The 26,018-nt window shown below is 38.0% G+C and overlaps 1 protein-coding gene across 6 annotated transcripts in view; it reads left to right on the top strand.

Annotated features, from left to right (window-relative positions):
- The window catches only part of adgrb2 (adhesion G protein-coupled receptor B2), a 312,431-nt gene that overhangs the window by 226,159 nt on the left and 60,254 nt on the right, over positions 1–26,018 (top strand). For all 6 annotated transcript variants that reach the window (XM_084424669.1, XM_084424670.1, XM_084424672.1 and 3 more), the window contains one exon: positions 11,878–12,007. In XM_084424669.1, coding sequence (XP_084280795.1) covers positions 11,878–12,007 — 130 coding nt within the window. The remainder of the gene's footprint in view (positions 1–11,877; positions 12,008–26,018) is intronic.

The raw sequence follows: 26,018 nt of genomic DNA on the forward strand, positions 1-26,018 counted from the left end.
GCTTACAGGGATTTTTATCTTACTGAAATATCGAGGTCAAGGTCAAGGCCAAAGTGTATTTATATAGCACCTTTTAACAACACGAATGTTGACCAGAGTGCTTCACAAGTAAAGCAAAAATACACACATAGTAAAACATGTCAAAAATTCTAACCAAAAACCTAAAAAATTGAAACCAAAAATGTATAATAAGCAAAAGATAATCATACCCTGGAACATCACAAAAACTGCAACCCCATAGCATAAAAAAAAAAAAAAATGCATACAAAATAAAACCGAGTTACTAGTAAACATGAAAAAAAAAGGTAGGTTTTAATTGCTGCTTTAAAAAACGTTTAATGTGGGAGAAGCTCTAATCGTTAAAGGTTGTTTGTTCCACAGTTTTGGAGCATAGACTGAAAAATACCTATCTCCTTTTATTTTCAAATGAGCTTTCGGGTCATTTAAAGGCACACTATGCAAGATTTGTACCTTAATATAACAGCTTCGAAATCATTTCGATGGTAAACGCACTCGTAGTAGGGCGAATCATCCCAATAGCAAAGCAGGGGGTGGGGGGTTGATGCAAGTTTGAGAGGTGTTGCCCCGACAAATCTCGCGAGAATCATGACTTGCTTTACGGCACGACGTCACATACATCAGCAGCCTCTATGGAAGACACTAGCACGCATTTCAGACGTGAATCATGGCAGAGTCGACGAAGAAAACGAAGAAAGCGCGGTCGGAAGAGTCAAGGTAAAGAAAACGACGGCTCTGCGTGAGTGGTATTTACGACAGTAACGTTAAATACAAGTACTCCACAGCGACTCTAGGGGTCGCTGTTTGAGAAAAACGGAAACTGCATAGTGTGCCTTTAATGACAGCTTAGATGAAGATCTAAGACTAAGGCTGAATCCCAATTCTCTGTCTTACCCCTTCCCCTTACCCCTTCCCCTTAGTTTTGCTCGTTCACGTGAGAGTAAGGGCTATCCCAATTCTCATTTTGATCAAGGGGTAGGGCTAAGGGGAAGGGGTAGATACCCCTTAAAACCAAGAATTTTCGCGAGCTTACTTGAAACCAAGGGGTACCCAGAATGCACTGCGCAACCGGCAACAAAGGCGGGCATACCATCAAGAAAGTCTCATTTTCGGCTTAAATGATTGATTGAAAAATTATGACAGTCGTGTTTTGTACTCTACACAGTCATGTACATATATATTTGCAACCATGTTGTTAACTGAAACGTTTTTAAACGTTTTTAAAAATCGCTGGTCTGCTACGCTAGGCTATGCTAACGATACATTGCTGGTTTGCACAATCAGTCCCGCATTTCTCTGACTAATGTCCGGGATTCGGCTTTTGTTTTCTACAGTCGCCATTCATTATGTGTAACGTTTCATTATTTGACACTGACACGTATGTGCCAGCTTTGCAGGTCATGTATTCAGCTTCAAACGGATCCCGACTGATACGAAAACACAGGAATTTAAGCAATGCTAAAACGCACATAAACCGATCACTTGTTTAGCGTTCATGTACGTTAAACACTACATTCAGATTCACCGGTTTGAATGAATTCAGTCCGGTTGAAACAACACTCTCTGTGCATAATGAATAGCGACGGCAGAAAGCAAAAGCCGAATCCCGATCATTGGGTGATCCCGAAATCCAGGCGACATGTCCAGGAAAAAGATACGTGCTTAACATATTGTAACGCGTTGTGTTAGGAGGGAAACAAAATAAGGATAGCTCGCAGCTGAAGTATTAGGCCAGACAGACTCACGGAGGCGATTATTCACTCGCAATTTATTGACATATCAAACTCCTGCAACTGTCTGCCACACGCTCCACCTTGACTTCCACAGCGTCACTCAATAAAACAAAGCAAGAATAATGAGCATCAACACAGAAATGACCCACATACATGGGGTTGTTCGAGTCGCACGGCACAATACCATTACAGCCCGTTCAACAGAGAGCGCGCAGCTCTTAAAGGGGCCATACTTATTTCCACTCGTTACAATATACTGTCCTGTATCACACAGGGACGCCGGAGTATGATGTATGATGACGTAACCAAGTGGCGTCTCATTTCATAGGGGTATGTTTTCAACCCTAGTGCTTACCACTCGGTTTCGAGGGACAAGGGCTAGGGGTAAGACGAAGGGGTAGGGGTAGGGGAAGGGGTAAGACAGAGAATTGGGATTCAGCCTAAGTGATCTCTGAGGAGAATAAAAACGTAAAAGTTCTGATATATAAATAGGGGCAAGTCCATGTAGAGCTTTAAACGCGTAAATTAAAACCTTAAAATCAATTCTTTGTTTCACAGGGAGCCAATGGAGAGAGGCCTGGATAGGTGAGATACGTTCCCTCTTTTTTGTCCCGGTCAGGAAACGAGCTGCAGCATTTTGGACAATCTGTAATCCTGACAGTGATGACTGACTAATTACAGCATTCCCTGGATTCATTAACAGTAATCAAGTCTTGAGGAAATAAAAGCGTGAATAACAGTCTCCAAAATCCCTAAAAGTCAGAAGGTGCTTTAACTTTCGAAGTCGCTTTATCTGGAAAAAGCTGGTCCTGACCATTGCATTTATTTGATTGTCAAACTTCTGGTCGGAATCAAAAATGACCCCCAGATTTTTAACATAAGGGTGATTGTTTGACTGAAAATTCCCCTAGAAAGCACTGTATTTGTCAATCTGTGGTCAAACAGGATGACCTCTGTCTTGTTTTCATTCAATCGCAGAAATTTTTTATCCATCCATTCTCTAATATCCTTTAAACATGCTAGTAGGGAAGAAAGAGAATCACTACCAGAGTCCAATTGTAAATAGAGCTTGATATCATCTGCATAGTGATATCAGGGCGGATGCAGATCTTCCCTCCTCGCTGTGATATCGCAACCTGTGACTCCTGTTTACACCCCCCCTTCCTGTAATAAAGTCAGACAGTATAAGCCATAAGCATCTTATGGTTAAAATGAGCTGAACTGGGATAATGTGGAATCCATCTCGCCGCGTGAGCTGTTTCATGCGCCATTATCTGTCTTACCGCAACGAGACCTACATCTCTACACTGGGCCTCTCTCTCTCTCTCTCTCTCGTTCTACATTTAGATCCAAATCGTAACACCTGATGCGGAAATAACCCTGTACCTCCTCCGGTGCTTTAATGTGTGTGTGGCGGAAGTCAAGTGTGTGTGCTTCTTGGGGGTGTGGCTTCCAGGGCAGGGGACAGTGTTAGTGTGTCAATCGAAGCACAAACAGATTGAGTCTCAGCAATCGTCTGTCTGCTTATATGTAGCATCTGTGTGGAATTAGACTACACCACCGTGGTGAGTACATACATATTTAACATTTTTTCAACAGTTAAAAACTAGTCTAGAGATATGTTCATGCAGGAGACTGACAAACAGAAGGTATAGTTTGTGTGTCAAAGCTTTTGTTGGAGATAGAGACAAAAAAGTAAAAGATCATCCCTCAAACGGGTTGTTTTTAATCATGTAAAAACCTTTTCCCTGAAATAAATCTTCCCTGTGAGTATTTGTATCAATGCATTAGTGAATTAAATATAAGGAACATTTGAAGATCTTAATCTCCTTATAAAACATGAGATATAACAGGCCAAAAACGTGAATGTGTGTCTGCTGTGGTGACTGTTGAGAAGGTTCTTGCTCTGGTTTAGGCGGCTTCATCCTCGTTTGCGTTCGATGGGTAATTTGATCAGATTACGAAGGAGAAATGTCTTTTTAACACCCTAACGTGATTCAACATCATGAGAATATACTCTTTGGATGTTGTTTCATGAAGCTGTGACACCAGTTGTGCAGGGCCGGTAGTCACACGCATTGTTAACCTGCTTGGAATCATTCCCATCAGTGCACCAGGTGGAAAGCTAATCTCTCTAAAGAAGCTTAACAATTATCGTCAGGAAAGCAATGGTTAGAGGCCAATGACATGCACTTTCCATGCCATCCGACAATATGACGTTTTTTGGGAGCATAGCAATGCAGAATCAAAAGCATTTTTTTTTTCTTTCTGAAGTGTAAGTTTGTGCTTCTGCGGTCAAGGAATTGATCCTTTGTACTTGTGGGAAGAGTGTTGGAAAACACTGTCAATGCTTCAGTTTGTTTATTTCCACACTATATCTGAGGGATCGTACTCAGAGGAAAAAATATTGCTCAGAGAGGTAGCTTTCGTTTTGAAGTGTCAATGTTGTCTCAGGAATTTCTCCAAAGATTCCTTGGGCAAATTAGAATTTGTTTGACATTCAGTGTGAGTAGCTATTAAATCAATGTGGATCGCATAGTCCAGATACTTTGAACTTGGAAGAATTTAATTAGAAATTCCTGACTTTTGATTGCAGACTGTGGTACTCTCAAGAGGAAACACTTAAAAAAAAAATCTTTAGAAACATATCAAGAACATATTGAGTGTTTGTGTTATTGTAGGGTTATCTTAATTCCACGTGACAGTAAGTTTTACCCTGATTAGCTGATTCATGGTAATTTCCTTAAAAAAAGTACTGCAAAATGCATAATCAGTATTTCAGTCTGTATACAGGTGCTGGTCATAAAATTAGAATATCATCAAAAAGTTGATTTATTTCAAGAATTCAACTTAACAGGTGAAACTAATATATGATATAGACTCATTACATGCAAAGTGAGATATTTCAAGCCTTTATTTGTTATAATTTTGATGACTATGGCTTACAGGTTATGAAACCCACGAAATCAAAATCCCAGAAAATGTGAATGTTACATGAAATCACACAGTAATTACACAGTGATACCATGGTCATTGAACCAGGTTTTGGTTCTTTTGGCAGTGTGGGCAGGTGCAAATCCTGCTGGAAAATGAAGGAAACATGAAGTGCTCTGAAAATGTCCTGGTAGTGGACATTGTCCCCACAGTGGACCAACACCAGCCGATGACATGGCTCCCCAAACCAACACAGACTGTGGAAACTTCACACTGGACTTCAAGCATCTTGGATTGTGTGCCTCTCCATTCTTCCTCCAGACTCTGGGACCCTGGTTTCCAAATGAGATGCAAAATTTGCTCTCATCAGAAAATAGGACTTTGGTCCACTGTGCTTTATTAAATCCAGAGTCAACGCAGCCGTCCACCAGGACATTTTCAGAGCACTTCATGCTTCCTTCATTTTCCAGCAGGATTTGCACCTGCCCACACTGCCAAAATAACCAAAACCTGGTTCAATGACCATGGTATTACTGTGTAATTACTGTGTGATTTCATGTAATATTCTAATTTTCTGGGATTTTGATTTTGTGGGTTTCATAAGCTGTAAGCCATACTCATCAAAATTATAACAAATAAAGGCTTGAAATATCTCACTTTGCATGTGATGAGTCTATATAATATATTAGTTTCACCTGTTAAGTTGAATTCTTGAATGAACTTTTTGATGATATTCTAATTTTATGACCTGCACCTGTATATATATTGTTGCATGTTCCAGACAGACTGTCAGTCTGTTTATTTGTGGTGGAGATTTTTTAATGACTCTTTCTGCTGATGACATCGCTATACCGGTGGCATTGATTTATTCATTCAACCGATTCTTTCAAAACTGCTGATTCATTATTAAACAGAGCAACTTACAGGCTGCGTCTGAAATAGCATACTTCCTTACTATATACTATTCAAAAAACAGTATGTTACAAAAGAACTATGTCTGAATTCACAGTACTCATAAAAGAGTAGGCAGAAAGTACCCGGATTACCTACTACTTCCGGTAAGATTCTGTGTGCATACGGTGGACACTTTACTATCCCATGAGGCCACGGGAGAGGATTTGTGAATAAGGTATGGTAAGGCAAAGCAACTGACTCTGGTGGGTCACACGATAGTGACAACATGGCAAATGCTGTATGTCTGGATAATATTCATACTACATGCATTCTATATAGAACATACTTTTCTTTTAGTGGTGGCAAAGTAAGTGCTTGTGTACTTATTCAAAGTACCTAATCAGAGTATGCAATTTCGGACGCAGCCGCTGTCTTAATGAATGAGTCCTGTAAGTGTTCACCTGCAGGTATGGTAAACTGCCATTATAGAAAACACAGAGGTGGCAAAAGCTTTGGCACAGCTTTGTTTCCTTTGATGTATCTAAACTATAAGTTACTCAGTATTAACTTCTTGTTTATTGAACTGTCAGATAAAATCAATGTAACACTGTGCTGTTTTTTGTTTCACCAATATCAGGCCACTTGTGCCTACAGAGCTATGCTGCTCCAAGAATATATAAGAATCCCTTTAGTAGATCTCTACAAGTGGCACAGGCTAGGGTAATAAATATATTTCTATGTGGATTTGGAAGTACACCTGATTGGCTAATGCCACAGCGTTAGAAGAACCAATCAGTGCTTGGTAACAATTTCATGACTGAACTATATATATAGTCAAGTCAAGTCAAGTATATTTGTATAGCGCTTTTCACAATACAGATTGTATCAAAGCAGCTTCACAGTATTAAATTAAAATAATACAACAAGGTTTGTTTCTAGTGGAATTTATTGATTGATAAAATCAAATTAAATATCCCCAGAATATCCCCATATATAGACACCATTGATCCAAAACATTATGACCGTCTGCCTAATATGCTGTTGGTCTTCCATGTGAGGCATGGACTTAACAAGACCCCTGAAGGTGTCCTGTGGTATCTGGCACCAAGACATTAGCAGTGCCAGACTTGTTGGTTGTAATGTGGAACCGCAGTGGCTCAAATTAGTTTGACCAGCACATCCCACAGATGCTCAACTGGATTGAAATCTGGGGAATTTGGAGGCTAGGGCAACACCTTCAACTCTTCATCATGTTCCTCAAACCATTCCTGAACAGTGTGGCAGGGTGCATTATCCTGCTTAAAGAGACCTCTTCCATTAGTGAACACCATTGTCATGGAGGGGTGTACCTGGTTTGCAACAATGTTTAGGTAGGTAGAATGTGTCAAATTAAGTCCACATGAATGGCTGGACCCATAGTTTCCCAGCAGAACGTTGCCCAGAGCATCACACTTCTTCCAACGGCTTGTCATCATCCCACAGTGCATTCCTGTGCCATAAGTTCCCCAAGTAAACAGCACACACGTACATGGCTGTCCATGTGATGTAAAAGAAAATGGGACTAATCAGACCAGGCGAGCTTCTTCCACTGCTCCAAGGTCCAGTCCCGAAGCTCGCGTGCCAACTGTAGGCGTCAACTCAATGTGTGTGTGTAACTCAATGTAACTCAATGTAAGTTTGTTACATTTATGTTTCATTTTAAGAATGAGGTTTCTCAGTCTTTCCGCCTTAGACTTTCTGAGCTTCCCTAAAGGTATCCTTCACTTAATCCATTAGTTAAATTCTTCTGTTGTATAGTGAAAAGGATATGCCAGATTGATTCATCTTGTCATGTAGTATATCCTCTCCTTAATACTTTTTTTAGAGCTAATTATCAGTCTTTTATCTCTCTCTTCCTCCTTTTACATCACTTTCTTGTTTTTAATTATCCTATAATCATACAGCACATATTTAGCTCATAACGCAGGTGCTTATAACCAGATTACAATTAATTGCCTTCCCAAAATAAAACTGTTCCTCACAGGGATTAGCTGTTAGAATCCATGTTCAATTTGTTTGTTTAAGGCGTATTTTCAGTCTTCTTGGTAGACACGAGTCCAGCTTAACCACCACCCTTTGTCAAGACGATGGCTCCTTTAATCCGCCACAGCTTGCTCTCTATCACCGACGTTTATCTCGTGTTTTCATCCTGTGGTTTGAGGGAGCTCATCTAGTAGTGGATATTAAAAACAAAAGGGGACAAAGTCAATTTGGTCTGTTCTGTAATCTGATCCCCCCCCCATCCCCCCCCCAGACTTCTGTCACGGCAGATCTGGTCATTTAATCAGAGGCCTAAACACAATCACGGACTGGGCCATTGATGGGGAAGGGAGCGCGCTGCTGGTTCATTAAACCTATCACAGCATGTGCTAATTAAATAATGGAGCCGCACTCATATACCAAAGGGTGAAAAATGACTGCTGTGGCATTTCATTCTCCATATGTTGGCCTGCTTGCCCTTGCTTTTAGCATGCATATTTGCTTTTGTGTGCAGGACAGGGCAGCAGTGTGAGAGAAAAAAATGTCTAGCTATTGATAAATGCATGAGAGAAAAACCTTCAGAGAGTTTGTTTACTATTCTGGCTAATAGCTAGTGTAAAGAGGTGGTGTAAATTGTGTTACGCAAATTAGTGTTTTTTTTCTGGAATTGAAGCCCTGCTTTATATATAAACTTTAACATTACCCTCTGAGATCATATATGTATGCATTTCTCATGCACTTTTATTCAGAACAAAATACATTGCATTTAAGGTACACGGTTTATAACTTCATGCATTCCATGGAGATCGAAACCATGATCTTGCCCGTCACTAGTGCCATGCTCTATCATTTGAACTAGAGGAATGAGAAATTGTGTTAGTGTAAGCTAGTTAAGAAGCCTGGTGGGGACTCCAGTAGTGGTCGACCAATATGTTACCATGGCCGATATCTGCCGGTTTTTTTTTTTTTTTTTTTTTTTTTACACCGGTATTGGCTGGTGTTTTTCTGTTCGGCCAATGTGCTGAAAGCTGGACTATTTTGACAGTATGAAAGTATAAATGTTTATTTAGCATATTATTGTTTATTGCACTGTCATTTCAACAATTGTTATGCATGTGCACTTTCTTTAAATTACAAAGTGTGATGTTATTTATTTTGGCTTAATCGGCCATCAAATTTTTATTTTTTTTTTAAATATTGGTCGACTCTTAGACACCAGCATCCCGTACTGGTGACTAGCTGATATATCGGACGATATTTGAATTTTTTTTCAAGTATTGTGTCGGAAGCGGGACTTTTATTTTGACTGCTCTGAGAACGCCAGCGCCTCACACACAGCGATCCCATTCCCCGTCTTCATTAGTTAAATATCGACCACCCTGCTTTCTAAAATATCAGCATCAACCTTCGATCAACCACTACTGGTGCCCACCATCCCAAACGCAACAGCTTTTCAGTAGGTATAATATTTTATAAAAGATAGATCATGTCCCAAAGGACTGTAAATGATGTCGTCTGGAGAGTGTACCTGACTCATTCCAAGAGTTCAGTAATTGGATATATTTTGATCTAAGTATCTGTCTCGCCTGCCAAACAATGTTTCACCATCCCCTCTATCTCTTATCTCACATGCTCCTGCTGTTGATTAATATCCCCGGAAGGTTTGCACCTGATGCTCTGTGCTTGATCCTAGCCTAACCAGAAATACCCAGAATTCCATTCACATCTGTCGACTCAACTTTTGTTTCTGTTGGCGTCAGAGACTTTGACTAGGAGTCGCCTCAGATCAGCTTGCCTCTAAAGTGTCAATCTGCAGATCAAGGCTAGAGAAAGATTGCACTTACATTGCATTAGATGGGTTTTTATTTATTGAGTGCTTGCTGTGGGAGCATATGTGTTAAAGAATTGAATGCTGCATGTTTATGAGAGAGAGAGTTTTGAAAATAAAGGTGTACAGATGGGATGTTGCGTTGCTTCTGAGCAGGTTTATTGCAAGGATGCTTTTGTTTCACTACTATTTCACAAGACTCTTACACTAGGAATGAATTGTTCACACGTCTAGCATTGTTTTAGCATTGATTAGCCCAAGCCCAATTAAATTTGCACAATGCAATTCCCATCATGCAGTTCTGAGTACTAGATTGGGAAGGATGTACAGAATGTCTGATGCATAAGGCACACAAAATTGGAAACTCTTTGGGAGTTTTGAAGTCCTCATCTGATTGGTTGAATTCTCCAGGATTTCCTAGAGACGCGTTCTTTATCGGCCACCTGGAAGCAAAGCTGTCGTGATGCCAAACTCTGTCACGGCAGAAGTGTTTACAACTGTGACAATACGCTCTTATCAGGATCAACTAAATGCTGGATATGCAACATGTGAAGGTCGCAGCATAGACTTTAAAAGGCATCCAAGAGTTTTGCACACCGATCTGTTATTGCAGGGACATTGACTTTACATTTCCACTCTCCTAAACATGACGCTGAACAAAACAAACTGTGATTGGTTGCTTTAAATGTTATAGGCGGTCCTTGGCCAATGAAAGCTGCTATGGAGCCCAGATGATCTGCCGTCAGTCTGAAGTTCTGGCTAAGCGAGACTGTGAAGGATGCTGCAGACTTCTGTGATCTGGATAAATGCCTGATTATAATGTGCCTTTCTATCATTTGATCATCATTTGATGAATCGCTGCTGGCATAATGCCTTAAAGAAATTTACACAAACGTATCTTTTAAAGAATTTTCTACAGGCGGTACAAATGCAGCGTTAATTGTGCCAAGCAATTTAAGAGACATTTGTGAATATGGTTCAATCTATAACAAGCCTAATTTACATGGAATTCATGTTGACACTGAAAAAATAATTTAATTGGCTGAAGCTGGATTGTGACTGGTTAGAGAATAAGATGCAGAGTTTTGCACTGAAATACTGCACAAAAAAGTGACTCAAATGTTTAGTGAATTTGCCCCCAAAATGTCTGATTAAATAACCTTTACCTTGAGGGAATGTACAATGTTAATGAATATAGTCATGAATAATTACAGGAAGATCTATTTATTTATATAGCCCCCTTTTTAATTAATCTTGGGAATTTCTGTCCTAATTTATCTATTCTTTAATTATACATTGTTGGTAGATTTTATCTCTATGTTTGCTGAATGAGTAGACTTTCCGGGCTTATAGACTCGTAATTTGAGATGTGCATTTAATACACCTGTTTAGTCCACAGAATAAAAGTACCAGTATTAAAATAAAAGGATTCTACAAAAGAGAGACCTTTATGAACTTAAAAACATAAAATACTAAAATACAGTACAAATCATTGCTTGGAGATGAAATTCCCTTATTTATTGTTCCACTATTAATCCTGGAAAAATGACCCAACACCTGACAGGTTATGTACAGTCTCATTTAACTGGACTTATTTGACTTGACTAGGCTGTGAACTTGAATTTTTTTAACAGAATGTCACACATATTTATTGAGTAGCGCTTTTTGTTGTACACTATTGGCTGAATCCATAATTGGAAGTTCCTCTTAGTCCGACCATCTGGCCTCAGCAGTGAGATTAATCTGAGGATCAACATGAAGATTTACAGTTTGCGTTTAACAAATGCTTTGAAACACAATTCCCCCTTCATTTCCCTCTATTGTTTAAAAAAACAAAAGACAAAAAGACATATGTGAGAGAACCTTAAGTTCCGTTCATCACAGTTAAGCATGTTAGGTGTGTGTGTGTGTGTACCATTTCGGTTTGGGGGGCGTTTGTGGTCTTGCCTTGCCCAGCCTTACACACACTCTGCCTATGATTAAAAGTAGATATAAAAAAATCTTACTGACTCCAAACTATAGTCTATATATATGCACACTGTTAAATGGATTGTTCTAGGATGAATGAAAGAAGTAAATGAAAGTAGGACTTTCAACAATAACATGATTATAATCGGCAGTGTAAAAGGTAAGCAATGGGAATTTGAGCGCTTCTGAAAGACATTTTGAGAACACTGAGTAAGAGAATGAGACCCTGAAAGTGTGTATGACAAGCACATATTTACAGAAAGACTAGATGAATACGACGGCCCATTATAAAAGCAAGACTGGTGGACTCGAGGGCCGTTGTGGCCGAGAGCATTTGGAGTGCGGTTGTCATCGACTAGTTCTCGTATACTGTGCTATTCGCTACGGCCTCTCCTCTTCTCACTCATGGAGTGACCCAATTAATTCATTCTCTTTTTTCCTGTGTGTGTGTTTGTGTGTGTTGTCGCTATATCCTATCAACAGAGAGGCTGGCGAAGAAAACTGGGACGCAGAGAGCTGCCAAACGCTCCCATCGCCGGCAGTCTCCCACACCAAATGTCTGTGCAGCAAGCTGTCCACCTTTGCAGTGTTAGCGCAGAAAGCTAAAGAACCGGTGAGTGCTATCTCTACCCTTCGACACCACACTTCACATCTCAGCGACTTTAAGGCGGGGCCTAGCTATCCGAGACCTCTGTGCAGGTCTCGCACTCGTCTCATGCAGTCAAGTAGCTAGAACATATGATGCCATACATCCGGCATATTGTTGTCGAACACTGCTTGAAGTGTTTGGTTGCTCTCTGGAAGGTCAGTCTTCCATCTGTTCCACATATGCTAGATGCTACAGATAAAGAAAGATCCGAAACAATCTGTTAAGGGCTAATTACTTTGTTGTAAAGATTTCTTTAAGGTAGTATCGTAACATTGTGACCGTTTACGCTGCTGGCTGAACTTTCCTTCATAGTGTGTGGTTTCTGTACAAAAGCAGATGGTGGACCAGGTGTTTAATATATCATGGTATGAATAATGCGTCAGGGATTGTCTGGCTTGGGATTTCTCCCAGGTATAGTATAAAGCATTGATGCACAGTTTTCTTTGATTATGAATTCGAATCTCACTAAAGCAGTGGTTATCAAAGAGGCATCAGGGGAAGTGTGGAAAATGATGATACATTTGGAAAGTAAAAACTATATATATAAATATACACACTGAAGAAAAAAGTTGCTGCCTTAAATTTCTAAGTACAATCAACTTAGTCATGTCAACTTAAATTACATTAAACTTGTAAAATGTATTAAAATACAGTTATTTGAATTGCCATAATATTTCACAAAATGCACTGTTTTGACTTTAATTTTGATCATGTAAATGCAGTTTTGGTGACATATATGTGTAAAATGTCTTAGATTATTCCCCTGAAAATTAAAATATGAGGAATAAAACTCTTTTTCTTAACATAATACGATGCTGCAAGTGACACGATGACCCTTTTTACTCATATAAATCTAATGATTTTTTGTAAAGCTGCTTAAAAAAAAAAATATATATATATACACAATTTTATATATATATTATATGAAAAGCACTATAGTTTTTTGTGGCCAGTAGATTTTCTCGATTCACCACCAAAGGCTAAAAATTACAATCAAAAACCAAGCTAAAATAACTATTGGATTGACGTGCATAAGCGTGAATAGTGGTAAAAAGCTTAAGCTCTTTAGCTTTTCTTTGTCATGTTCATCATATTTGTTATTTCTTCATTATCTAGTACAAGCTAATGTTTTGAGTCCATATTGAGTAGATATGTGTCAACTCTGAAAGGATAGACACTGAGCATTAAATCTGTGATGTGGCTTTTAGCTATCCAGGTTAATGACTTGTGCTGCCGCTTGTTATATTGACCCTGTGCTCTCTTTTCACTTAATGGACATGAAAGGCCACTACAGGCCCACCAGCTGCTCGGACCCCCTGTTCGAGGACTCGTGTCCTGTGCATCTCTCTATATATCTTTCTATCTACATGTTTATCTCTCTTGATCGTTTTCCCTTGTCATTCCTCCCCTCCCCTCAGCAGTGTCACCAATGAAAGGATACTGACCCACTTTAGCTTAGCTGAGTGTTTTTTTTTTTCGTTTTTTTTTTTTCATCGGAAAGCACACCCCATTAAAGTGATTGATATGCATGGCAGGCGAAGAGGATGCTGGGAGGTGGAGAATAGCCCTGAGGAATGAGCGATGTGGGGCAGAGAGAGTAGAGCCATAGGCCAGTTACAGTCACACAGGAGCTGGACCACACACTGCTGGCTGCCACAAACCACTGACACCAGTTAAAGAGAGCGTGCCAGACACACACACACACATGCAGAGAGCCGCGCTGCCCATCAGGCACAGTTCTGCACAGTCAGGGGCATTGAGCATTGGGTACAGGGAGGCAAGGTGGAAGCAATGCCAGTTCTAAAAACTGCAGAGCTAAAAGGAATACTAAAATAAGTAGAGGGAAAAGTACAGGACAGAACGTTTTGAAAGTCAGAAATCATGATAACTTTAATGCACACGTAATGGGAGTCATCATTGCAACAGTATAAATGTTACAGTTAGATGTGTGTCTGCTCTATTTAATTGTCTGCAATCTTTTTCAAATGAAGAGCCTTTTATTATATACTTTTATAATCACTAAGCTCAAGTTTGTGGGCGTAAAAAAAAAAAAAAAGAGGAATTAATGCTTCAGCAACAATGTATTTCAATGATCAAAAGTTACAGTAAAGACTTTTACATTGTTACATTGTTTGAACCCTCTATTCATCAAAGAATCCTGGCGGAAAAACAAATAAAACATATATAACAGTTTCCACAAATATTAACTAGCACAACTGTTTTCTTCAGCAGGCCAAATCAGCACACTATTATTATTATTTCTGAAGGATCATGTGACACTGAAGACTGCTGAAAATTCAGCTCTGCCATCACAGGAATAAGTTATAATATAAATATTGTATAAATATTTCCCAATATTACTGGATTTTTTATTAAATAAATGCAGCTTTAGTGACTAACGTGACTTATAAAAACATCTTAAAGGCCACATTCACACAGCAGCAGAATACGGTTGTCAATCCTGAATTTGAGTCCTTAATATGGTTACATCCACAGTTCAGTTACTTACGGGAGTGACAACCGCATTCTATAACAGAGCTCACACCTGTAAATATTCAGGACTCACAACTGCATTCTCTGAAAACCTGCGCAGTGCGATCTGAAACCGGACTGGACTAGTTGTCTGTCATGTCATACAGTGTGAGCGGGCTGCTCTGCACTGCACAAACGGGTTTTCGTGTGTTTTCTGTGAGCTGTGTGTAATCTGATCCAGTCACCGTTCTCCACCACGACCGCCACTTTTCGACGCATGACTCAAATGCTCCGCTCTCCACCCAGACATAAAAGCTGCTGTCGGTTATTGAAGATTTGACGGATTTGTCAGATTTGTGTTTCATTTAACAGCCACTTTCCAGATCCGAAATGACTTGCAATGCAGTAACTGTTGAGACAGTGTCCCTGTAAAGTGTCTTGTTAAAGGCCACAGCAGCTCTGCAGTTATTGAGTCGCCTTAGTGGGTGTTGAACCTGCAGTTTTTGTACCAGCAGTCACAAGTTACAATCAGTTTACCCATTCTGAACCTGTATGACTTCTTCTGTGAAACATAAAAGAATATAATTTCAGAAATGTGTTTGTGGAAGTCAAAGGTGACTAAATCTGTTTGGTTATCAACATTCTACAAAATATAATGTAGAAAGTCAGTAACACTTTATTTTACAGTGTCCCGGTTGCACATCTTACATGTACTTCCCATAGTAATAATTGTAAATGATGCATAATTACAAGCAACTAACCCTAAACCAAACCCTTACCCGTATTACTGTATAGTATACATGTTGTTAATTAATATTACTCACTACTTATTTGTATAATTACACTGTTAATTTTTTCTGGGTGAACTATCCTTTTAAGCCTACACCACTGAATGTTGTGGATTATCTACATTTGATGATCACTTTACATTCTAGTTCACCCAATTCTTTTTTAAATTTTGGTTACACTTTATTTGGTAACACTTTATTTTACAGTGTCCTTGTTACATGTTTCATGTACCATAGTAATACCAATAAATTATGCATAATTACATGCAACTAACCCTCAAACCAAATCCTAATCCTACCCTAACTCTATAAGTACATGTAGTTGCCTAATATTACTCAGTACTTAAATATATAATTACACTGTAACAATGACACCTTAAAATAAAGTGTAACCATTTATTTTAAGGTGTCTTTGTTACACTGTAATTATACATGTATAGGGTTAGGATTAGGTTTGGTTTGGTTTAGGGTTAGTTGCTTGTAATTATGCATCATTTATAGTAACTACATGTAACAAAGACACTGTAAAATAAAGTGTTACCTTAATATTTTATGCTATTTGCCTATTTTATGATTGTTACAGTAGCACACTTTTCTAAAATGTCATTTCATATGTGTCATTTCTGAATATGTTTCTTCCTAAGAGAACAGAAGAGTGACAGACGTGAATGGAATAATAATTGATTGCTCATATCTGTGTCAGCCAGACCTAAAGCTGTAGGTCAATGTTTCCTAATCTACATTTATCAATTTTTGTCCCTCATCATAACGTCATTGCCTGGCTGTTGGCTTTTTTTGCGGGAATGCCTGGTGACATTTGGAATTGCGGAGTAAACAACACTATTATCAAACCGTCTCCACCCGTTAGCCTGGATCTACATGGGTCATCACATCTCCATCAGCATCTTCAATGCTCTCCAGCAGCTTAACGCTGTCAAAAACAGCAGACAAAATAGCTGTGTTATAAAATATTGTGTGCTGTCTATCTAGGGAGCATTTTTGTGGTGCACTTTCACAAAAAAAAAAAAAAAAGTGTAGTTATCAAAAAATTGTAATGGCATCTAAGACTTTTTGGAAAAACATCTATTTGGCATCTCAGTTCTCCTCCAGCAACCCCAGAATGCATTGCAAGGAGCTTAGTGATACTTTGAGGGAAATATTTGTATACAGTTCTTAAACAGGTCTAATTTTAGCCCAGTATTTATGTGTACTTGTTCCGCTCATTACAGCTACATGCATGCTAACCTCAAATTCTATTGTTAATCAAGTATTATGTGCACCTTAAGTAAGCAGAGCAAGTAAGCATGCTGTTTGAGTGACCATACTTTCGGAAAATGTCAGATATGGGGAAATATGGTGTTAGAATGTTGCCTCACAATTGGACTGTAAGTCGCATTTGCAAGTTTAGATCTCACAATTAGAAGAAAAGAACTCAGAAATGCGAGGCTTCCTTAGTAAAGCTCTGATGGAAACGTCCTGACTAGGGCCCTCTGAAGTACAGCAGCTGCTCTGACAGATATCTAGCGGTCTAAACACGGTCATCTTGTGTTGATCAGAGCTCTCTGCCCTCCCAAGACTCTGCTAGCTTCTCAGTATTACAGATCGAGACTGCTCTTGGGCTTTGTAGTTGAGAACTGGAGGAGAGTCAGCCGTGATGGAAACTGCATTTCAATTATAATGCCTTAGGAACTGTTAAAGGGGTGTTTTGGCGTTTTGTTGAGAGACTGTAGTGTGAATCTCCAGAAGAGAGCAAAGGCATGCGATGTGTGATGTGATATTCCACTTTGTTTGCATGTTGCTTGGTATACTGGTTTGAATGGCTCAAACATAACGGAGCCAAGGAGGAACCAAGAGTGAAAACCAAACCTAAGTGTCATGCTTCTTGACATGATGCTAGTTTTTTTTTTTTTTTTTTTTTTTTTTTGTGTAAGGAACACAATCGCATGAATGCCACAAGATGCCATTGTATTGCTTATTATTTTATTGCAAACCTAACTTTTAGTGAAGGATATTATAGAATATAATTTCTGAAAGATATAGTACTATTATTATTCATATTAAAATTATAGTTGTTATTGTTATTCGTTGTTATTATTACTTCTACTACTACTACTACTAATAACAATAATAATAGAAACAATTGATACTTATGCAATACTAATAATAATGTATTTTTTTATTTTGCAGTGTTATATTTTTGTTAATTCATGAACTATCAATAACAACGAGAGAGACATGTGTTACAGTATTTATTAATCTTTGTTAATGTTAGTTAATAAAAATACAAATGTTCATTTTTAACTCGGGTCCATTAAATAATATTAACAGATACAACTTGTTTAATAATTTATTAGTAAATGTTGAAATTAACATGATAGTTCATGTTAACTAATGTTATCAAACCACAATATTAATAATACATATGTTTTACCATAATATGAATAATTATGTTGTGTGTGTGTGTGTGTAAACTGTCAAGAATTAATACAACACCAAAACATCCCCAGCAATAACAGCCCATCCATATCAGTCACTTCAATACAGTCACTTCTGATCAATTTAATCTGTCCTATATAAATTGTATCATGTGTCTAAACTGTCAAGAATAAAAACAACATGAGAACATCCCCAGCAGTAACGACACATCCAAACAAAATGAGTGGTATCAAGATACTATAGGTTTTGTGATACTTTAGTGGGTACCGTAAGACTTAATTAAGGTATCATGGGAACTCTAGCCCACGTCGACAGGACTATACAGAGGAAGAGGGGAAGATAAAATGGTTAACAGCAAATAAGAGAGAGATACATGTATGGATTAACCTTCACATTTAATCGAGAGGAGAGGGAGGATGGAAAGTGGCATAAGCTTCTGTCATTACCGGCCGTCTTTAGTATAGCTGCTATCACCCACTGATCCTGTTTATCCCCTGCTGTCTTTTCCAGAGAGCGAACCACTGCCATTTGCCAAGGTTAGAGGTCCGTTTTATTTAAAACAGAGTTTATATTTACTTTGATGCCTCTTTTCTTATTTGCAGTGACTGCGAGCTTAAAGGCTTCCTATTATCATGCCAGCCTCATAGTATGCATAACTCTGTGCTGATCAGTTGCTCACTGATGGATGATGGGAGTAGTTGGCACAGAGAAGATGCTGGCTTCTTTAGGCCATGACAATTTGTCGCCTGTCAGTTTTCCCATGCAACCGATTCATCGTCACACAGGATTAAACCGGAAAACCATGACGGCACACGCTAAGATCCGGTGTTATTACCCCCTTCAGCACAGACACACGCATACGCCCGTTCTGAACAAGTAGGCCTACCTGCCCTGCGTACTAAGATGCTCACGGTCTCGTTGGATGAAGGACGGAGGTCTTTCTCTCGGTATCAGGGAATCTGTATTGCATTGTAATCTGCCTCAGGCTTGTTGACCGATCTTGCTACCTCTGTATACAGACAGCCAAGCACAGATAAATACGTATATTGTGGAGATAAACCTTATGTCTGCAGGTTATCCGCTCCACATGGTCTAATATTAAATGTCCCTTCAGACAAAGTGATTTCGAAGGCTGTTGGTGGTAGATACGTGGTTTTCATAAGGTCTTGTATATCTCACACTATCTATGCTTTGTTCTCTTGCAAGTAGGGTGAAACAAGGCATGCTGAGCTATTTGAATTGCAAAAATCGGTGTATTTTTGCTGTACGGCTCTTTAAAAAATGTAAAACGGCTCTAAAGGTCAGATAATGTCACGCTGAAACAGCGAAGTCTGTTGAAACAGTTTTTACAGTGTTTGCAAGGCAGAGCTGTATTGATGTTCTGCAAAAAGGAATATTTTTCCATTTCTTTGCAATTTTATGCAATTAATTCAACTCAAACCATTTAACTTATTGACTCTATTCCAACTTTTTTTGCAGATAACTTCGGCCTTAGATGTGCTAGCTATTTTTTTAATGAACTTTACGTGTAAGAAATTTAAAATTAAAATGTGGAAATCTCCCTTTGATGTACATTATTAGAAAGAATGTTCCCCATTTAAATTTGAACCGTCATTGTATTATTTGCATAATGAATTGTAATTGGTCATATTTATTGCAGTTATTTCTACACGGAATTAATTAATTATTTCTACATAAAGAAAACACAGAAGTTATTTTACACAGAAGACACTTATTTTATGATTTATATAGTATTATAGTTTTTTATTAATATTATGAATTAGTTTTTATTTTATTTTATATATTTATTTATTTTTAGTTATTTTTTTTTAGTAATTCTATTATGTGCTTTTGTCATTATTATTATTATAATTATTGCCAGTACTCTTTAGGTTCAATGTATTTATATTTCAGTTCTGTAACGATCACCAGCTGGAGTGCCCTCGAGAGCCACCAGAGGGCGCTCCACAATAGACTATGATCACTTCCTCACAAACTACATTTCTGTTACGAACTGCTCCGAGACACGAAGGTTGAGGATCCAAATGCAGTTTATTTAAAGGGTTATTCAGAATCGTAATCAAAATCCAGGCAAGGGTCATACACAGGCAGGCAATCCAACAAACAGACAAATCCAGAGGGTGAGGCAGAAACAGGAAAACCAGGACACGGGCAGAGATCAAGAACCAGGAACAACGACAACAAAGGAAAGCTCAGAAATGCAGTGGAATAACGTACAAGACTTCGCAGGGATGAGGTGAACCAGGCTTATATAGGGTGAACTAAACAATATAATGAGACACAGGTAAATGTGATAATCAGGGATGATGAGTCCAGGCAGTGAATTATGGGAAATGTAGTTTGTGAGGAAGTGATCATAGTCTATTGTGGAGCGCCCTCTGGTGGCTCTCGAGGGCACTCCAGCTGGTGATCGTTACAAGTTCAGTTTTTATCTATTATAAGCTTTCATTGAACATTGATACTGTATTTTCAATTAACAAAATAGTTTTGTAGTTTTAGTTTTAGCTTTAATTAATTAATATAATTTACGATAATAAACTACACATACCCTGCATCTGAAAATGCCTACTTCCCTGTTATATAGTATATGAAAAGCAGTGCAACAAATTAATACTATGTCCGAATAGACAAAAAAACAGTGTGCATGTCATAGACTACTATCCCATGAAGCCACAAGGGAGAATTTGTCATGATTGTAAATAGAACGTGTGACGAAACGCTGGAATGGCTAACATCGTAGATCACATTACAATACCAACTTGACTAATGTATTCATACTCACAGAATGTAATTGTATTTATTCTCCAGAAGTTATTTGTCCATTTACTTGATTCCAATTCTTGATTTATTCATTTACGCAGAACTAAAACACTTTCGTTGTCTTTTGCTGCCAGGATTGGTAGTTCCTCCAGGAAATGCAAATCTAGTTACATGTTACATCAGTATAGTGTTAGACATCCTGAAAAATATATGAATGAATACGACCACTAATTAATTACTACAGGATTTTAACCTTCAACCATTTGATTACCAGCCCATATTTGTATCCATTAGACTACACCGCCCCCAAATAGATGAATGAAATGAAGCATGGAGAGTTTGCCAACAGGAGAGGTAAAGTGTGAAGTTTCTCTGCTGTGACACTGGCACAATTGCTAAGGCGCTTTCTCATTAGGACACAGCCTAGTGTAAGTAATAAGACACACAGTAATAAGCATAGCTGCTCTCCTGGGCGATTCACACACCAGCTCAATTGTGTTATGCGAACTGTCCCTTCTTGCATGTTCATTTAATTCCCAATTGCAGCATGTGAACCGGTTTATTCTGCTGACAATCTTCATATAATTGACCCTTTTCACAGACTATGATGATGCATTTACACAGATACACCATAATTCTAGCAACGTTTTTTTTTTTTGTATTTTCATAACATTACACTTAAGGGCTTTTCGCACTGTGCTTAACCCCAGTTATTGTTGTTCTAACCCCACTTTTAACACCAGGTAAAGGAACATTTCACACTTGTAATTTAGAAGCGGGGTTAGCACCAAGTTTTACCCGGGGTTATGAAGCCCTGTTCCCGAGGCAAGGGTTAGCACTGCTTTTGCCATGCCAATCGTGTACAGTGTGAAACAATGCGATGTTAGAACGTTACAGCTAGACAAACAGCCAGTCGTGTGCATCATATTCACATGCTTTGTACATTCATGGAAATGCAGCGCATTGTAGAAAGAGTAGTTTCCTTGTTTGAGCGGGAAAATGTCCAATGGTGACAGAAAACGCAATAATTGAAGACCATTTCATTCAGTAATGCATAATATGATGATGAGTGCCTTTATGTGAACATATTATTTGATTTGTTGACATACTGTATTGATTGGCCATTTGTCCAATCAGTGACACTGACACCGCAAATAATAGGGTTTAGGAATTTTTCATAGAAATTCTATTGTGTATTTTATTGCCATTGGGCCAAATGGGAATGTAAAAGTATTTGCTGTAGTTTCCGCTCACCACTAGAAGTTTACCCAACTACTTCTGAGCTTCTGAAAACCCTGGAAATGTGAAAATGGTCCATGCAGTTCTAAAAGCTTTATCAGCACCCAAGCAAGCTCTTGGGTCATCCTGTTTTGGGAAGCTCCTGGTGGGTTTGGATCATGATGATTGATCAGCACGCTGTTTTTGGGCTTTAGGCTCACATCATGCGCCGTCGCCCTGACAAAGAGTCCCACCACTCTGTTTCTCTCCCAACCATTTCAAAGATAACAAGTGTCCAGGGAACTTGAAGGATAGTGTTAGCATATGCTAAAATGGCACTCGGTCTCTCCTGACGTGGGCGTGAATCAGGTGGAGCGGTCGACACGGATCCAAACAGCAGATCAAGGCTTGGTCTCGAAGGTCTCAGGGCTTAGATGAGGGAACGATACGCCTCGGAGAGTTTCAAACGTTTGATTAATGCCAAGTCTGAATAAGTTCATGTTAGGTTTTTCTTGTTTTCCCTCATCCTCTCTCCCTGGTTCCGCTAAGTGCGTTTCTTATTGTCATAATGAGTTATTGCGGAGCGAGAAGGAACGGGGAGAGGAGAGATCAGGGATAAATGGTGGCTGTGCAGCGCGTGAGAAGCTGGAGAAGTAGGTTAAAGTGCCTGGGCTGAAAATAGACATGACTTCTATTTGCTGAGGAGCTTCACTCTGCCATAGGGTGTGCTGGGATAGACGGCCTATAAATCCCTATGTAATATGCATGCCGACTGTGGCCCTCAGAGCTGATGGGAGCTGTGGTACATTTTTAGGACAAGTCTTATGGTATGGCCGCTTAGGGCTGTAGGCCCTTGAACGAGAACAGGTTCTACCACTCCAGGCTCTCTGTGGGCATGTGATCATATGACCCCTCAATGGATGACATTTGTGATTAAATCTCACCTCATATCACTAGAATAATTGAAAATGAGTGTTTGAGAGTCAAGTGGGCCCAGTTTTGAGTTACAAAGACGTGCATGTGATTCAGATGGAAGAAGGAGGCAGATTTATTAGTGCATGAATATCATAGAGAATTTTTTTTATGATTGGTGCCTTTAGTAAATGATCTGTTTGAACTATTAATATATTTCTATGTGGCATGTTGTGACTTGATAAAACTAGATCACTTACAGTATGATGAACAAAGCGACAACACGTTTCTATTTTCGATATGCTGCACAAATACTCCAGCCACTGTTTCTCTGTTTTCCTAAAATAAAAATAAATTGTGTTTATAAATATATTTCGTTTTGTAATTTTGTTTGATGTTTTTAAAAATAATTTCGGGCTGTTACATTAAAGCCAGCTTCTGATGTCTCTGCTCCCTGGCCTACTATAAATAATATTTTGTTTCGAACGTACAGTAGGATACACACCAGCGTTCAAAAGTTTTGGGTCGGGAAGATTTGCTTTGAAGGATCTTTTACTTTATTTAATACCAAAACACAGTAAAAACAGTAACACTTTGAAAAGTTATTACAATTTAAAATGACTGTTTTAATATATTTTTAATATGTCATTTATTCCTGTGATCAAAGCTGAATTTTCAGCATCATTACTCCAGTCTTCAGTGTCACATGATACTTCAAAAATCATTCTAATATGCTGATTTGGTGCTTGTTATGCTGACTTCACATGCTCTTCTGAAATTGTGATTTGAGCTTGTCGCATTAAAGTGCTTTGTTGTCGGAAAGAACATCATGTTTATTCTTGCCAATTTCTTGGGTAAATCTTATTAAACCCGAGCTATGTTGAAGATATTTAATTTTTAATAAAATGTAGCATCCCATTTGTTGACAGCTATATAAACATTCACCAATCTACATTCATTTAAATACATGCTATTTTCGCTGTGTATAAAACATATAATATGCTTCAAATGGTTATTTATATATGAAGAGTTCAGATGCAAAATCCTCTAAGTGCCATCTGAAATTTTCTTCTAGAATGATCATTTTTATCAAGCTTGTATATTTAAGTTCAGTAATTTCACTTAAATGGCAATGAAAATTACCTATTAATTGTCATTTAAGTGAAATTACTGAACTTAAATATGCGAGCTTGATAAAAATGACCATTCTAGAAGAAAATTTCAGATGGCAGTTAGAGGCTTTTGCATCTGAACTCTTCATATGTACTGTAAATATACACAAATTTAATGACAAGACAATGTGATGTGACTGTTGTGGAAAACACTGATAAATAATATCAGTCACAGAAGCAATCGTTCTCCCATCCGCCATGTTTGAAGTTTATGAGACCCCCAACTCGGAAACTCGGATATCAAAATCATCTCTGAGCTTCCCAGTTATAACTTGAGAGGGCATCCATGTCCGAATTCTGACTAGAAAACTTATATTTACAATAATTCTGATTGCATGTGAAGGCAGCATTATTCTTATTATTATCAGTGTTTTTTTGAGGGAACGGTAACACTTTTTTCATGAATTTTTCATGAGGAGAAAGGTCAAAAGAACTGCATTCATTTGAAATATAAATACTTTGTAACATTATGGATGTCTTTACTGTCACTTGACAGTTCAGTGTGAAGACTCATGCTGTTATGGTGCAACATGGCATCAGTTGAAGGCTTAGAAGTTGTCCTTAGTAATTCAATATAGAGCAATACAACGTATATAATACTTATTTCTTCAGGTGCTGTCCTTCTCTATCTCTTTTTTTTTTTTTATGTGAGATTCTTCCTTTTCGTTAATTAGTTTTGGTTGTTTTTATTCTGTTGTCACCTCATGCTGTCTAGCGCCCACACATCTGTCGGAGGTGTGGTAGTGAATTGGAAATTAGGCCTCTGCCAAAGCTTCCAAAGCAAGGATACTCTTTCTCTCTCTTTTTGTTTCAAAAACTCTCATTGAGTGCAGCAGTGACCTCATACATTTTCAGTGGCCTTGGATTCTTTGTTACAATCATTTTTCTTCAATAAAGAGTTCAGAGACATGAACCAAACCTGCGAATCACAGCGTCACAAACTTTGATTGGATGCATTATTTTCAAAATGTAAAAATTGACTTTGGAGGCAGTTATGTATCCCATGAATCATTGGGAATGATTAATCAAATCAATAAGAATGGTACGAAAACTATTGACTTATAATAAGTGATTTTGAGTATAAAAAGAATGTATGGTAACACTTTATTTTACAGTGTCCTTATTACATATGTTATATGTACTTACCATAGTATTAACTGTAAATTAGGCATAATACATGCAACTAACATTCAACCAAATCCTAATCCTACCCTAGCCCTATAGTAAGTACATGTAGTTGCTTAATATTACTCAGTACTTAAATAGAAAATTACACAAAATTGCTAAATATTTGAATATATGAATACATAAATAGTTTGAGAGTTTAGGTAGAATATTTTGTTGTTGTTGTTGTTGTTTTTTTTTACTTGGAATTTAAATGGAAATCACATATAGCCTACGTAAGAAATAAAATGTGTAAAAATATTGCTGTTTTGAGTAAAGTAAAGTTTATGTTAAATTATAAAGCAATGAGAATCCTTTATTGTTCCTTTATTTTGCCCTATTTGATGTATTGTTTGGAGGTATGGGGTAATTCATATTTTACTAATTTAATGCCCTTATTTATTTTGCAAAAAAGGGCAATAAGGATAATTAATGGAGTTGCTCCAAGAGAACATACTACAGGACTGTTTCTGAGGTCAGGACTACTTAAATTGAAGGACTTGGTTTCTTTACAAACTTTATTAGTTGTTCATAAAGCAAAACATTGCTTGTTACCACATGGACTGCAAACCCTTTTTACTATAAATAGTGAGACAAGTAGAAGAAATAATGATTTTAAACAACCTTTTGCTGGAAATACCCTCAAACAAATGTGTGTTTCAATTTCTGGTGTGAAAAGATGGAATTGTTTAGAGAATGATTTAAAATGTTGTTCAAATATAGTTCGATTTAAATATAAGTATAAAGAGAAGATACTGAACTTGTATAAAGATGATGGTGAAAATTCTTAAAACTATAATATGAATGATCATGGTCTCGTCATTGTCTTTGATGCCAGAGTTGTCATTATTGCATTAATGTTGTTTTTGTTCGTTTAGTGTTGTGTAAGCAGAATTAATAGTAAAACAAACACAAAAAATTAAGGAAAATTGTTAAAAATGAATGTAGATTACATCTGGTCTGCGTTATTTTTCATTTTTTTTTTTTTTGTCGTTGTTATTTTTTATTTTTTTTTCTTCATGTCGGTTAGGC

Source organism: Rutilus rutilus, assembly GCF_951802725.1.
Source record: "Rutilus rutilus genome assembly, chromosome: 11".
NCBI classification, from domain to species: Eukaryota; Metazoa; Chordata; class Actinopteri; order Cypriniformes; family Leuciscidae; genus Rutilus; species Rutilus rutilus.